Raw genomic sequence first — 14,800 nt, 5'->3', positions numbered from 1 at the left:
ATCTTGCTAATTTTTCCCTTTTTTTAAGAAAGAAGATACATATTAAGTAAATTGAGCCATAAAGCATCTGGCTCCGGATTCAGATGGATGACTTTCTCCTCTTTACGTCCTTTTACTCTTCAGTAGTAACCTCTGAGGGTTTTTAGTTTTGTTTTACTTCTTGTTCCTAGGATACAGAATCTCAGCAGCAACGTCAACAAAACACACACATAAGCATGTGGCAAGATCGGGAGAAACTGGAAAAGGGCAACCAGAATACTTTGGCCTGTTAAAGTAAAAAATATTGTATAAATAAATAAAAATAGCTTAAAGCCTTCCACCATTATTAAATCTGAACACGTTGTGACAGTTGAGAGATTGTTTTCACAAAGTTGCTGAAGGTTTCTTCCCATTGATAGCCTAGTTTTTATATACAAAACAGGGGAAACAAGGCAGTTGAAAGGCTTTCTGAGGTGAACTGCAAACTCCTTCCCTTCTTTCACCAGTAAAGGAGACAGAAGTTAGAGATGAACACACAGATTAGGGGTAAACAAAAAGTGGTTCGAGACATATCCTGTTGTTTAACACGTGAGCTGTGGCTCCTGAGTCAAGAGATACATCCCCACATGTTGTAGATTATGGCATCTCCTTGATATGTTGACAGAACTAAAGCTTTCATTATGCATTATCCCAGGAATGAAGTTAGATTTTGCCACCAGTCCAATAAATCCCTTCACCTCAAGTAGCCCAATGTCTTAGGTCAGTCCAGGATAGAAGGGCCAATTCTTGGGTTGCAGATACTGCTGAGAATAAAAGGAATTTACCTCACATGCAGAAAAGAGATTTACTAACTGAACCTATCCACAATGATCCTGTCTAAAAGATTATTTAAAAAGATGTACTTATGGTCCCACCTCAGCAAGAGGTGAGATGAGGATGGGGCACAAAGCAAGCTTTCTCCATGGTGGCCCCATGGTGTCATTTAATATGTGGCCCCTCTCAGAAAGGTTTAAATCCTTCCCTTTTGGCATTCAGGATGACACAGTAAGACACTGCGGAAAGACATTCAGTACAACTCCCATGGTAACTAGATAGCCTTTTTCCATTACAGGTTTATTTTGTGGCTAAGGAGGCAGTACTGGCAAGCTTGTCTTTTATCAGGAACATTAGGATTAGTGATTTTGTCATGTTGGGATCAATGTTTTATGCATAGTCCCTTTATGTTGTTCTCTACCCTTGACTGTTTTGAGAAGGTGCAGAAATTGCATTTTGGGGAAGTAGAAGCAGGACAGGGGGAAAAGCTGAAGCTACTACCTGAGACAGTAATGACATGGAAAAGGAGAAAGTTACTGCCTGCAAAGACAACAGGGACCAAGGAGATGGAGAGGAGAACAGGTTCATCTAAAAAAGAGCTCATTCAGCTCAAGGAGAAAGAAAAGAGACAAGACTACCAACACTTAGAGAAGAAAGCATAGCCTGCCTGTATTATCCTCTTCCAAGGACCCACAGCCATCTAGTAGACAGTAGGTCCTTCTGATGCTCTTGTTTTATTGGGGGGGAGGTATTATATGTGTGTATGTGTGTGTGCGTAGTCTGTTCTTTCCACTTTGAAAGGGCCTGGGGGTTCTTTATAGAGCCTCAGAGGATCTTGTGAGGTAAATCTGTGCAGGCCCTCCTATTCACAGAGGGCCCTGCAAAACGTATGACATCAGGTTAGAAGAAATGCAGCTATTACAAAGAAAAATGAAGCTTTAAACCAGAATGGGAGGAAGATTTGGCTTTTGTGGTTTAAGGAGGCCAGTATCTTCAGGCTGCTCACTAGCTATGAGCCAAGAGCTATTATGAAGCAAGCAAAAATGTTCATTTCATCTCAATATCCTCTTGGATCACAATGAACCGGGGGGGGAGGGGGAGGAGGAGGAGAGGATTTTTGAAAACCAAGGAATAACTTCGGCATTCACTATACAAGCTGCTTTATTACTTTTATATACGTAATTAAGTACAATTGATTGGTAATATGTCATGTGGTTCTTGGCCTACTGAAGCCTGTGCTCTGTGGTTTTATCACTGCTGGCATGGACAATTGGAACACAAGACAGGGAATCATGTCCAGATCCATGGTCCTTGCCTAAAGTTGAATTACACAGATTCTCCCGGGGTCATTTCATCCATTCTGAATTTAGATTAGGATTTATTATGAAGTAAATACAAATGTGTGATAAATTATTAAACTAGAATCTCATGAACACAAGTCACATGAATCTTGAGAGTTCACAGCAAGGGTTAAAAGTCTCTGTCACCATTAGTCCTCATTAACATTTTCTAGGAACAGACAAGAAAAGGCAAGAAGGTAAGATCTCCACCTGGCAACCAAAAGAAAGGAGAAACCTCATAACAATCAGAACAACAAAGATTCTAAGGGCATTTAGGGATTGTCATCTGTTCTGCCACTTTCTACACCTCCTCCCGCTGATGTTCATTTAAAACATTAATCTTTTAACTCAGCAGAGGAAGAGCTACACTATGCACCAATTACAGCGGACTAAAATTGCCTTTAAATTACAGGTTCAATCTTGAGTCAAGTCTCAGGCTGGCTGTCCTGAGAGAAAATGCCACGCAAAGTACCATTCCCCAAGCCAATGTTACAGGACCTGGAAACCCACTCTGGTACTGTATTAGGCACTTTGCAATTTATGAATTCTGCAAGAGAAATCTAACTTGCAAAGTTAAACTTATTACGATTGGGGTTTCTGTTTTGGAACAAATCAATTCAGCAGATGCCAAATGGGATTTAACATTAGCATTTATCAGACAGATAAAGAAAGGGAAATTTTAAAAGACATTCAGAAGCAAATTACAAGATTTTGATGTGTAATTAATCTCCTGTGAGATTAATTCTTTCCAGGGTCCAACAACGTTAACAGCTACATGAATGTGGGCTTCCCAATAACTGCTGTAAAAATAATGCTTTTTACGAAGTTAGTCACTGAGCTGAAATTGCAAGTGAGTTGAATCTCAGGCCTGCCTTGTATTGGCACTATTTAGTAAAAGTTGAGTCACCTGATGGGATATTTGGAGTGGAACAGAGCAGAACTAAGACATATGCAAGAACTATAAGGAAGGCATCCATGTGGTGTCAAGCATACTGTGCACTGCTCCAGTCAGCAAAATGCATATTACTCCAAGAACAAACAATCCAGCAAATTCTATTCGCCACTGCATTTTCTTTTTAGAAGAAGGCTGCAGAAAGAAACTCCATAGTCAGTGTAACAACAGTGCCAAGCAGATTTCTGCACCCTGCCAAGATGGTATACATTCCTTGAGAACATGAGAAAACAAACTGACCCTGCAATTTAATTAGGGCAGCCAACCATTTCTCTTTTATGTCTTGACAGTGGCATATGCCCCAGCAACATAAAACAGCCCACCATAACGGACAAGTAACTATTTAGCCAAATCACACTGTAGAGTTTATGAACCATGATCCCTTTAACCAAATTTAGAAAGCTGATTTATGTATTTGTTAGACTTCTGCTTCCTTATATATTTACACTTTGGCATTACCAGTTAGGCAGAATTTAATATTATTCTACTGGGAGATTTTGAAGAAACTAGTTTTGTTTTTGATCATTACTAAGACCTACAAGACTCTTCTGAAAAGTTCAGAGAAATTTCCTTTTTCTCAGCTCCCTATATTTTTCTGAAAATGCTAAAGACGCCTAAAGATTCCTGCAGTTTCTCAGGCTTTATTAAAATATCCTTAGTCTGACTTCCCAAACATTTCCTTATCAAGTGGAAATAGAAATGATTTCTGGTTTTAGAGGCTGTGAGCATGACGAACATGTTCACTTGGCAGGAAAAAAATAAAAACACCATTATTGCTTTCAAGCTGCAATCCTGAGGTCTAATCCTCCAAAGCTCTGGGTGTGGCTCTCAGAACCCCTCCAAAAGTTGCTACTGATTTAAAATTTTCATTTGCTCGAAGTGGAGGCTTATTAAATACATGGGAGTAATCCTATTAACTAGATTCTGTCCCTCCCAGTTAAAGTCAACTAATTTTATTTTTTCTCTTGTTCCCACGCCTGGCATACCTACCAAAGATTTGTAGTCCTTTGAATCCACATTTTGATTCCATTGTTCTCCCGCAGCTTACAATATTAGCTGAGTGCGCTGCCCACTAAATGCATGGTTCTACATTTTCACTGATTTTCATTGACATTCTTTTAAAACCCATTCTGAGCTCTGCTATTGTGCTATTAAGTATGCACAATCATAGCGGCAATTCTTTTAACAGAGAATGAAACATGCAGTTCTAAAACCAGCACACATGCAGTCAAAAACAGCCTTCCTGGCCTTAAGACATGGTTGCTGAGGCTGTCGTAGTATTTCATGGGACAAACAGCAAACAGCACCGTGTGGCTACCTATAGAACACAGAGAATGTAGCATGACAGCTATATAAAGCCATCATTCTGCAGCAAAACTAAGATGCTGTAAGCCACCCAGAATCACCTTGTGGTGAGATGGGTGATAAACAAGTTTAATAGATAAAAACCCCAACCTTATGACCACACAAAAATCAACCGCAAGGGACATTAAGCATCTCTTCAAAGCAACACTTAGTTTCTTAATATCTTATATCTGGAAGGGGGTGTCAACCTTTCAAGCTGGGCCCAGTTCTGGAAACAGACTCCACAAGAAGACTAAGATAGGCTGTATTAACAGAATATTGCAAGTTTTCCGATATTTACTTTCCCCTCCCTCTTATACTCACTAAGTCAAGGAGGAACCACCCTGAGTCTCTTCCCAATACAGTCTTCTTTCCAGGGCTCAAGGAATGCTTCTGCTCCTTTTATTTTCTGAATATTTCCCTCAAGATCATCTCCATGGCTCTTTTTGGGAGGTAGCAGGGAGGGAGGGAAAGAGGTGACTCCAGCAGGCAACTTCTGATTTTGTCTTGTCGCCTAGCCCCTCCTTTGATTTAATTTTGCTGCAGCATTCTGGCTCATTTGCCTAGCAAATATCCATCAGTACCTAGCTAAGTCTTTCATGTTTTTAACCAGCCAAGAAGTCTAAATATTTAGCCTTGCCTCCAAATCCCAAAATTCAGGACTTATATACTAGCTGAATTGACAAAATAACACAGCAGGTAAAATATCATCTTCAACCCACAGTAACCTGGGATGAACAGTCTTCCCCGATCCAATGCCTTCCAGGTAGGCTAGGCTAATACAACTCTCATCATCCCCAACTACATGGCTGTACTTTAGAAGTATATCCAGATTTTACCAAACAGGCCTACCATCTTAGTGTCACCACCTTTCTTATATCCTACAGATTTTACAGCCTTCTTTCTGAAGGAAAACATCTCTTCTAGTTTATCAGAGTCTGAGCAAACTGTAGAGTAGCTCAGTGACAAAAGATGCTTTCAAGGATAGCATAACCAAGCTATGAGAAAAAATGATTGCTGTTCTTCTCTCCTCTATAGATTCATTGTGCCCAAACCAACAGCCTTCTAAGACTGGCTTCAATTTCTTTTCTTCTTGTTTGAAATTCTTGGGAACCACCCACTGACATTAGCAAAATGAAATTATCAAAACAATCTAAATATTCACTGCACTCCTGAATCACTGCAGTTTGAAACTGCAGGACTGCCTGACCCATGTCAGCTTTTCAAAATGCTTACTTACAGTTCCTAATTTGGATCTCCGCCCTTCTTAACCATTTGGCTCTGTTTGCACAGAAAGACAAGAGTACACCAGGCCCATGCAAGGAAGAGAAATTGGCTCCAAGAAAAGACTACCAGCCCTTTCTCTGTCTTTCCAAAATAGCATTCAGCCATCCTTTGCTGAAGCAGGGAGTGGGAATTATTATTTATTTATTTCGCAGTGGGACTACACTACTCGTAGTATTAGTAGAATCAGAGCAACAGCTACAGTACTAAGATTGGGCTAGAAGGCAGTTGGGAACCCAGCAGTAGCATCACCAAAGATCCTGATATCAAAATACGAAATTATTTTCTAAGTTTTCTTTTTCAAAGAAAAAGAGTTATATTGAACCTGGTCAGTTTACTGCTCTGATTTTTTTTTCTTTGGGGAAAAAATAGATTAGATTAAAAACTGTGCTGCAGAATTTCCACTTTCAGGACTGGGGGAATCTTCTGGGACCACAAAAAGAGAATGGGGCTGTGGACAAGGATGATGTGGTCAGAGAACATTGGAGCTAATAATTTGAATCCATTGTTTCAAACTATTGTTTTGCTCTCTGTGAATACGTGTAAAGCCTAACTGAAAATTATGTCAAATCCAGTGGTGATTAGTCACATTTCAAACATCTTCACTGGCTTCCAGGAAAACGCAAAGTACACTGCCTATGAATACTTGCTTCCATTAATACGATGGAAGGGATCCACTCACCAAATTTATCCACCAATTAGGTAATTATTTTGGCCCATTTAAGAAATACTGGGAAGAACAATCTAATCCCAGGACCAATATTACAACACAGAACAACTATTCATGAAAGAGGAACTTTGGCTCATAAATCTTCGTATCACACAGCTATTTCTCATTCTAAAAGGGCAACTCCAGCTTCATGAGGAATTCAGATTCACATTTTTCTGACTTTTGTTTAACCTTCTAGTTTTTTTTTTTTAAAAAACCTTATCATAAAACAAGAACCTCAAAAATAGCAATACAATAGCAATAGCACTTAGACTTATATTCGGCTTCATAGTGCTTTAAGAGTGGTTTATAGTGTCAGCATATTGCCCCCAACAATCTGGGTTCTCATTTTACTGACCTGGGAAGGATGAAGATTGAGTCAACCTTGACCTCTGTCCGGATCGAACTCCAGGCTGTGGGCAAAGTTTGCTGGCAATATTGCATTCTAACCACTCTGACACCAAAGAAAGATAATCAGTGCAGTAAACCTTACCAGGGTTAATATACCTCTTTTCCTTTAAAAAAAGAAATCTCAGAAACATGACAAAAAAGATTTCATTAGTGATGACAGATGAAAAATATAAGAGTTTTATTCCTTCTAACAACAATTTAAGTTAACATTGCTTATACATCATAATTGGAATGAATTTAGGAAAACATTTCCAAGTCTCACTCTACTACATGACATGTTTGGGAGATTTTATCTTTAAGTAGTCTTGCAGTCATTTAAAGAATGCCTTTAACAACTTACCCAGCTGGATAAGCAATGAGACCATTCTTAGGATCACAGGCCAATCCTCTGCCACCAGGCACAGTGATTCCCAGCACTTTTTCTAAAGTCACCTAGTTTTTTAAAAAAACAAAGATAATGAATATACTGTATATAGCTTTGGCATACTGTACAATTGCATATTGTGCATGTGCTATAGCAGTGGTGGTGAACCTTTTAGAGACCGAATGCCCCAAAACCGCCCCCCACCTCCGCTCCTGCTCCGCCCTGCCCGCTGGGCCACCCACCACCTCCACAGCCCGCAGATCACTCAAGCGGCCCAGCAGCGCCATGGTGGCCACACCCTCTGCCCGTGCCCTGCTGCATCATCTTCGAGTGACTCTCCTCTGGGGGGGGGCTGCTGGTGAGGAGGGGGCCATGGGAAGAGGCAGGGCTGGGGCAACGGTGCATGTGCCCACAGAGCATGTGCCATAGGGTCTCCACCACTGTGCTATAGTCTCCTCATTTTATGCATCAGTTTACTCAGTGTATTATTTCTCTCATGGAGATCAGATGACATTTTGAAAATCGCTTCCAAAAGTGAAACCAAAACAGAGGCGATCAAGCTGAAAGCCTGAGAAGGAGCATAGGGCACCCTTCTCCCTGCCAAGGTTTGTTGTTTTTTTTTCAATCGTCTGGGACAATATTCCACAGATATTTGTAAAACTCTCAGCAACACTTGGAGAAAGTGCCTTTCCAAAGTTTTCTAGAAGACAAGGACAGATTTCAAATCTTTTAAAAAGGGCAAATCTTTTAAGGTATTAGAGGTTGGACTGTCCCTCAGTTCATTTCATTTAACCTGAAACTAAGTAAGATTTGCCTTTGTAAATATATTATGAACATAGTACCAATTTAAGTTTTTTTGTAGCAATTCCACAATGGTTAAGCCAATTAACAACCAGATATTTGAACTTAATAGAATAACAGAGTTGGCAGGGACCTTGCTCAAGCGGGAAATCCTATACCATTTCAGACAAATGGTTGTCCAATCTGTTGTTAAAAACCTCCAGTGTTAAAGCGCCCACAGCTTCTGGAAGCAAGTTGTTCCACTGATTAATTGTTCTTCAATGGATGCACCAATCTGCTTTTTGTTCCCTGCAGTCCTAACAAGCTATTCAGACTTCTACCTATTAAAAAGTAGCAATGTAGCTGAAGAAAAGGGACTATTTCATAGAGTACACCCCCCCCTCAAACCCACACCCAAAGATACATACTGGTGATGACACATGAAAGAGTTATTTACAAAGTGTTTTGGTGTGACTGAAGCACTTTCCTCCAAGCATTAAAGCAGCCACATCTTCATTCAATGTCTCTAAGAGCCATCTTTATTGGTATGGAAATACTTTACTATAATTGGTGGTCTCAGCTGAAGTGCTATCTGGGTTTACACACACATGGCAAACGAGGGGAGGGAGCGAAAGCAATCATGGTGCAACTACTTTAAATCTTTGACTAATGCTTTCTTCATCCATCACAAAGCTTCTTTCAAATGCTTTGGGAGCCCTTTTACTGGCATTCTCTCATGTGGATCTGCAAGTGGAAGTCTTCCCCCAGAGTAGCACAACATCGGTGCCAATGCTCCATCTGCTCTTTCTACAAATCAACTGCAGGTTTTTTTTTAACTTATTGTGCAAATATACTGTTTGTGTAAGATCATTAACTTCAACTTTACTGGGCTGAATATCAACTCTTCTGTATAACAGCTAGAATCACTGATGGTATCTTCGGTTCCAGCTCCAACAGCCTTCAGTGATCTCTCCTAGCCATCCTCCAAAGACTCTAGACCAGGGCTTTTCAACCAGTGGTACGCATAACACCAGTGGTACTTTAGCACCTGGCTGGTGGTACGCAAGCCCTAGCTAATTGTAGTGGGGGCTACAGCTGATAAGCCACCCAGAAGCGCGGATCAGCTGTAGCCCGGCACTGATCCTGGAACTTCAGTTAGCAAGCAGTATGTTTTCCAGAAGCGCAAGCAAGTGTGCAGCTACAGCTGAGCCGCGCTTCCGCCCAGAAGTGCGGATCAGCTGTAGACCGGCGCTGATGCTGGGCTCCCACCCAGCTCACTTGCTTGCAGAAAACATGCTGCTTGCAAGTTGCACTGTCCCGGGGGGATCACATGATCCCCTTTTGCGACCTTCTGAGAAGCAAAGTCAAGCCGGATTCAGTTAAACAACTCTGGGACTAACTTAACTGCAGGGATTCACTGAACAAACGTGGCAAGAGAAATTAGTAAAATGGGGCAAAATGGGGCTGCAAGCATGTGCACAAGGCTCTCAGCGACGGCGGCATCTGTGTGAGGCTTGCGGTGATGCTACCACCAGCGCTAGGATCATGCCGTGGCCAGCAAGAATGTCGCCCAGGTGCAAGGATCGCACCGCAGCCCGCAGTGATGCTGCCCCGGCATGAGGCTCACGCCACTGCCCCCGTGCGAGGATTGCTCCGCAGCCCACCTGCCACTTGCGGCACTGATACCACCCGCACAAGGTTCGCGGCAATACTGCCACCCGCGTGATACTAATGGCGCTACCGCCACCCACACAACACTCACAGCAACGGTGGCACAAGGGGTAAGTACACACGCAAATCCATGCTTCTGGGCAGCTGTATCAGCTGTAGCCCGGCACTGATCCTGGGCTCCTGCCAAGCTCACTTGGTTGCGGAAAACATGCTGCTTGCTAAGTGAAGCCCCAGGATCAGCATCAGGCTACAGCTGATACAGCCGCCCTTCCTTTCTTCCTCCCCTCTTTGTCCCTTCCTCCTTTCCTTCCCTCCCATTGTCCAGCACTATACTGCCCAGACCCCAGCCTGGTTTTGGCAGGCAGCGGTGCATTCTCACCACACGGAGCGGCCAGGTAAAGTGAACTGACGAAAATCACGACCCTGTCTCTGCACGTACACAGGCAGGGCCGTCATTTTCATCGGTTCACTTCGTCCAGCCACTCCGTGTGGTGAGAATGCGTCACTGCCTGCCAAAACCAGGCTGGGGTCTGGGCGGCGTAGTGCTGGACAATGGGAAGGAGGGAGGGAAGGAAGGGACAAAGAGGGGAGGAAGGAAGGACCCTGGGACACTGTGAACGTCATAAGTATGAATCAGTTGCCAAGCATCCGAATGTAAATCACATGACCCTGGGGATGCTGCAACAGTCGTAAGTGTGAAAAATGGTCATAAGTCACTTTTTTCAATGCCGTTGTAACTTTGAACAGTCACTAAGCTAATTGTTGTAAGTCAAGGTCTACCTGTACTTTTATCATTCTTTGTCTTCTTTTTTTGGTCAAATTTGTGACACCTTGCTGGGCAACTGGTGGTACTTGGATATTGCTTTATCCTAAAAGTGGTACAATGGGTGAAAAGGTTGAAAAGCCCTGCTCTAGACTTCTCAAAAATCTCCCACAAGAACTCTGGTAAGCAGCTTCAGGGCACACCTGAAAAAATCCTGTGGGAGCAGATCACCCATATTTAGTCACAAAGATGATTTGTTAAAACAGGCTTTCTCATTTGTAAGATAATTGTTGCTCCCAGGGATATTTCTTAAGTGCTTCTTTCATTAACAGTTCACTAGCCAGCTCTAGAACCAAACTAGAAGTCTGAAGGTAAAAAAGATTCATAACTACCACCAATCTTCCCACTCCACCCCCTTTATGGCATTTAGTTCAATTTTTTATGTACCAGATGCCTTAAAATGAGAATGACGAAGCCACGGAACGAAAACAAAAAAAACCCTGCCTTTTCAGAAACAAGAACACTGCCTTTTTGCTTACTGTTTAGCTCACATTATCTTTCTGGCGAATCCTTTAATATCCGTTAGGTAACTGAACACAGGAGAATTTAACTGGACATTGCCGTTTAAAAACATTCCCTTTGTTTTTTTTCAAAAAAAGCACTACATCATCCACTCCTTTTAGCCAAGAAAATATTATGGGCTGGAGCTCAGTTTTGCACAGTGTTTTGTTTGACTCAACTGAAATTGTTACTAAGATTGCATAAGGTGGGTTGCTGTAAATCAGCTTTGCTCAACAGGGGTTCTTCAAGAGATTGGAATTGGGGGGGGGGAATAAACATCATTTTTGGAACTGAGAGAGTTGGTATCCTTTGTGGGGGAAGGGATACAAAACAAAAACAATAGGCTAGTAAGTTGGCCAAAATAAAAGATCCACACACAAAAAGATATTCTCTACTCAAAAGAGCACTGACAATTATTATTGAACAATCTACAACTTACTGACTATAATAATATACAGTGACCTGTAGATTTAATAATTTTATGCATTGTTTTCAATGCTTCCTCCAGGGTAAAAAGATTGAAAAAGGCTGCTGTAACTGATGTGCTGGGACTCACAGCCAGTAGCTGCCCAGCCCAACTCAGGAACTTTAAAAATGAATGTGTTGCAAATATTTCAGAGATTTCCCCAAGGTGTAGAATAGATCAGGAGATGATGCTGACAATGACTGTCAATAACTTGAAAAGTGAGTTTCTAAATCTATTCTATTTTGTTCTTATCCATGCCTTCCATGGACTTTCTGCTAAATGACAAAATAGATAGATACAAACTCTAAAAGACAAATGAAATAGAACAGGACCCGATTGACTGCTGCAAAAACTACATCCAGTAAAACAAGAAAACATGAGTTTTCTTCTCAAATAGGTTCTCTACTACACAAGGAAAAAGTAATTGCTACATATTTAAAGGTGTACTCAATGGGAGTATTCTATGGGAAGCAAACAGTTCACTACATCCACTAACTACTCACAGCAGTGTTTACGGCCCTTATAATACAGCCATACCATAACTCAGAAGTTGCTGGGTGTTTTCAAAATATCACCAGCTTTTATAGATAGGCATCATATACTAGGTTCATCAATAAATAGTTAGGATTTATCATGTATGTTCCCTAACTGTGCAACAAGAACAATAACTGTGAATAAGACATACAATATAGGGCAATTAATAATCTAACTCCTTGATTCCAAAGTAAGAATACTGTGTCTTTTACAATTGACAAATCATTTGGTTGTCCATATTAATATGTAGAAAAAATAGAACGCTTAGTCCAGGGATGTCAAACTGCCGGCCTGCAGGCCGGTTTCATCATACCAAAGCCGCGCCCACCCCATTGCCGGCAATACAAAAGGGAGTCGTGATACGTTGTGACACATCACGTGACGTGGTGAGTTTGACACCCGTGGCTTAGTCATTCTTGACAGTGCAAAAAGACAGAAGTGCTTTTCATTGACAAGGATTAATGTCATGCTAGTTATGGTCTGGTGATGAAGATAACCCAGCAGTTCAAAGATTCTGTCCATGTCAATCCCTTGAATTTATGAAACATAATTGTTGTATTGCAACTTCTATAAAGTAGCCAGATAAAGTTTCCCACAACGGAAGAATGAATGGGAAAATGAGGGGACTAGCAAAGATAGCCATCTTAAGTATACAAAAGTAAAAAGACTATTATTATTATTTTATTCTATTGCACTGAAAAGAATTGGAATTTAAAGCTTTTCTTTCTTCCCCTTTGTCTTACACTTCTCTACCCCCCCTTCTTCCTTCCCCATTTTCTCACTTCTCTTTTTGATAAGTTTAATAAAAAATTATATTTTTAAAAAAGTAGCCAGAGATAGTAGCCAGCAACATTTGCTGAAATCACATATATTAATTTGATGGCTGGCTAATAGTTTATGGCCCAGCAGACTTAACGTGAACAATCCCAAGCTTTTAAACACTTTCATTAACACAAGACTATCAATGGCAACTCTGAATTGATTACCTATAACTGAATTTTCATATATTCTATATTCAGTTGATCAATGAATATTGTTGAGTTCTTAAAAATGCTCAATCATTCCAACAAGGAATTTGATTCTTCCATTTCAAGGCTTCATTTTCCAAACAACGAAGAGATTTCAGGATTGTAACAAAAGGATTTTCAAGCATTTGAATTATTTCACTCAATGCTAACTCTCAGCTATACTCAGCAACCTTCTCTTTGTCTTTTACACTATGTGTGAAGACAAAAGTACAGAACAACAGTAGGAGCTGGAATGAGTCAATCTGCATCCTGTAGCTACAATAACCATTTTACTTGCTCTTTCCATATTGTGTGCAAAAAATTGGAGCCTTTTTTATTTTATCTGTAAAAGAAAGCTGTAATTTTTTTAATTGGAAAAACTAGAAAATGAAAAGTCTGGGATTTGGAAGGTTTCAAATAGGGGATGTGGAAGGTGATGGTGAATGCTTCTTTGAACTAGGGAGTAATTCTCCCAGTTCTCTCCTCACTTCTCTTTAATCTTTACGTGAAGCTAGTGGGTAAGATCATCTACTAGCATGAGTTGAAGTATTATCAGTATGTTGTATGTTCTCTGCTCCTGATTGACCAAGTAAAGCCATCAATGTTTTTTCTCAATGTCTAAAGGTTTTGAGGGTGTGGATGGGGATGAACAGGAATAGAATATCAACCCTGGCACGACCAAGTGACTATGGTTGTGGGAGCTTCTGTATCTGAAGATTTTTCATCTTTGTCTCTGAATGGGGCAACTCTCTCAAGAAATGACACACAATTGGACGTCCTCTTGGGCTCTCCGGTTCCGTCCACATTAGGTGAGCCTCACTACATGGTTGGATGATATATGTTTTCTGATTATTACAGCTGCATGATGATGGTTGGTCACACAGTCAGGAGATATGGCTTGGGTCCGGGATATCTGAGGGAACATCTGCTGCCGGCATCAAGCTCCCTTCGTCCAGTGCGCTCCCACAGGGAGGGTCTTCTCAGGGTGCCACCGGTAAGAGATTGCCGGCGGACGACACCCAGGGATAGGGCCTTCTCAGTGGGTGCGCCTGCCCTTTGGAACCAGCTGCCAGTGGAGCTTAGGACTGCCCCGACCTCCGTTCATTCCGCCGGGACCTGAAGACCTGGCTCTTCGAGCTCTCTGGCCCAGGCTGAGAATTTTAATTTTAATTTTAATTTTAACTGGGGTTTTATTTGTTCAGGGACGGATGTAATTTTTTAAGAGCCTTGGTGGAGCAGTGGGCTAATGCCTCCTTAAGTAACACCAGCTGCCTGCAATTAGTGCAGGTTCGCATCCCACCAGGCTCAAGGTTGACTCAGCCTTCCATCCTTCCGAGGTAGGTAAAATGAGGACCCAGATTGTTGGGGGCAATAAGCTGACTTTGTAATAATGCCACTTGGGGTGTGTGTGAAAGCCCTAATAAGCAGGCATATACATAGAATGAAGGCTACTGCTAAGCTTGTAAGCCGCCCTGAGTCTTCGGAGAAGGGCGGGATATAAATGGAATTAAAATAAAAAAAATAAAATAAAATTGTTTTTAACTTTTGTATTTTTTGTTTTAATCACCCTGTAAACCGCCCTGAGTCCTTCGGGAAAGGGCGGTATATAAATGTAATAAAATAAAATAAATAAATAAATAATATTTAGATTGGATTTGGCATTTTTGTCCACCTGTCAAGTCCTTCCCAAGAATCTGGGATAAACAAATGTTGTTATTTATGTTGTTAAATGTATCATCGCAGGATGTGTTCCCAGTTTATTATTCTTTTTTTTAATGGGTGGAAGTGTTGTTAGCTACCCAGAGTGGCAGATGTGTAATGG

General features: G+C 41.2%; 1 protein-coding gene across 2 annotated transcripts in view; it reads right to left on the bottom strand.

Annotated features, from left to right (window-relative positions):
• MAPKBP1 (mitogen-activated protein kinase binding protein 1) overlaps window positions 1-14,800 on the bottom strand; it is a 135,100-nt gene that overhangs the window by 86,518 nt on the left and 33,782 nt on the right. For both annotated transcript variants that reach the window (XM_081312655.1, XM_081312656.1), the window contains exon 3: window positions 7,173-7,264. In XM_081312655.1, the coding sequence (XP_081168781.1) occupies window positions 7,173-7,264 (92 nt within the window). The remainder of the gene's footprint in view (window positions 1-7,172; window positions 7,265-14,800) is intronic.

Source organism: Vipera berus (assembly GCF_964194415.1).
Source record: "Vipera berus genome assembly, chromosome: 1".
NCBI classification, from domain to species: domain Eukaryota; kingdom Metazoa; phylum Chordata; class Lepidosauria; order Squamata; family Viperidae; genus Vipera; species Vipera berus.
This window is presented reverse-complemented; position numbering and strand designations above follow the sequence as displayed.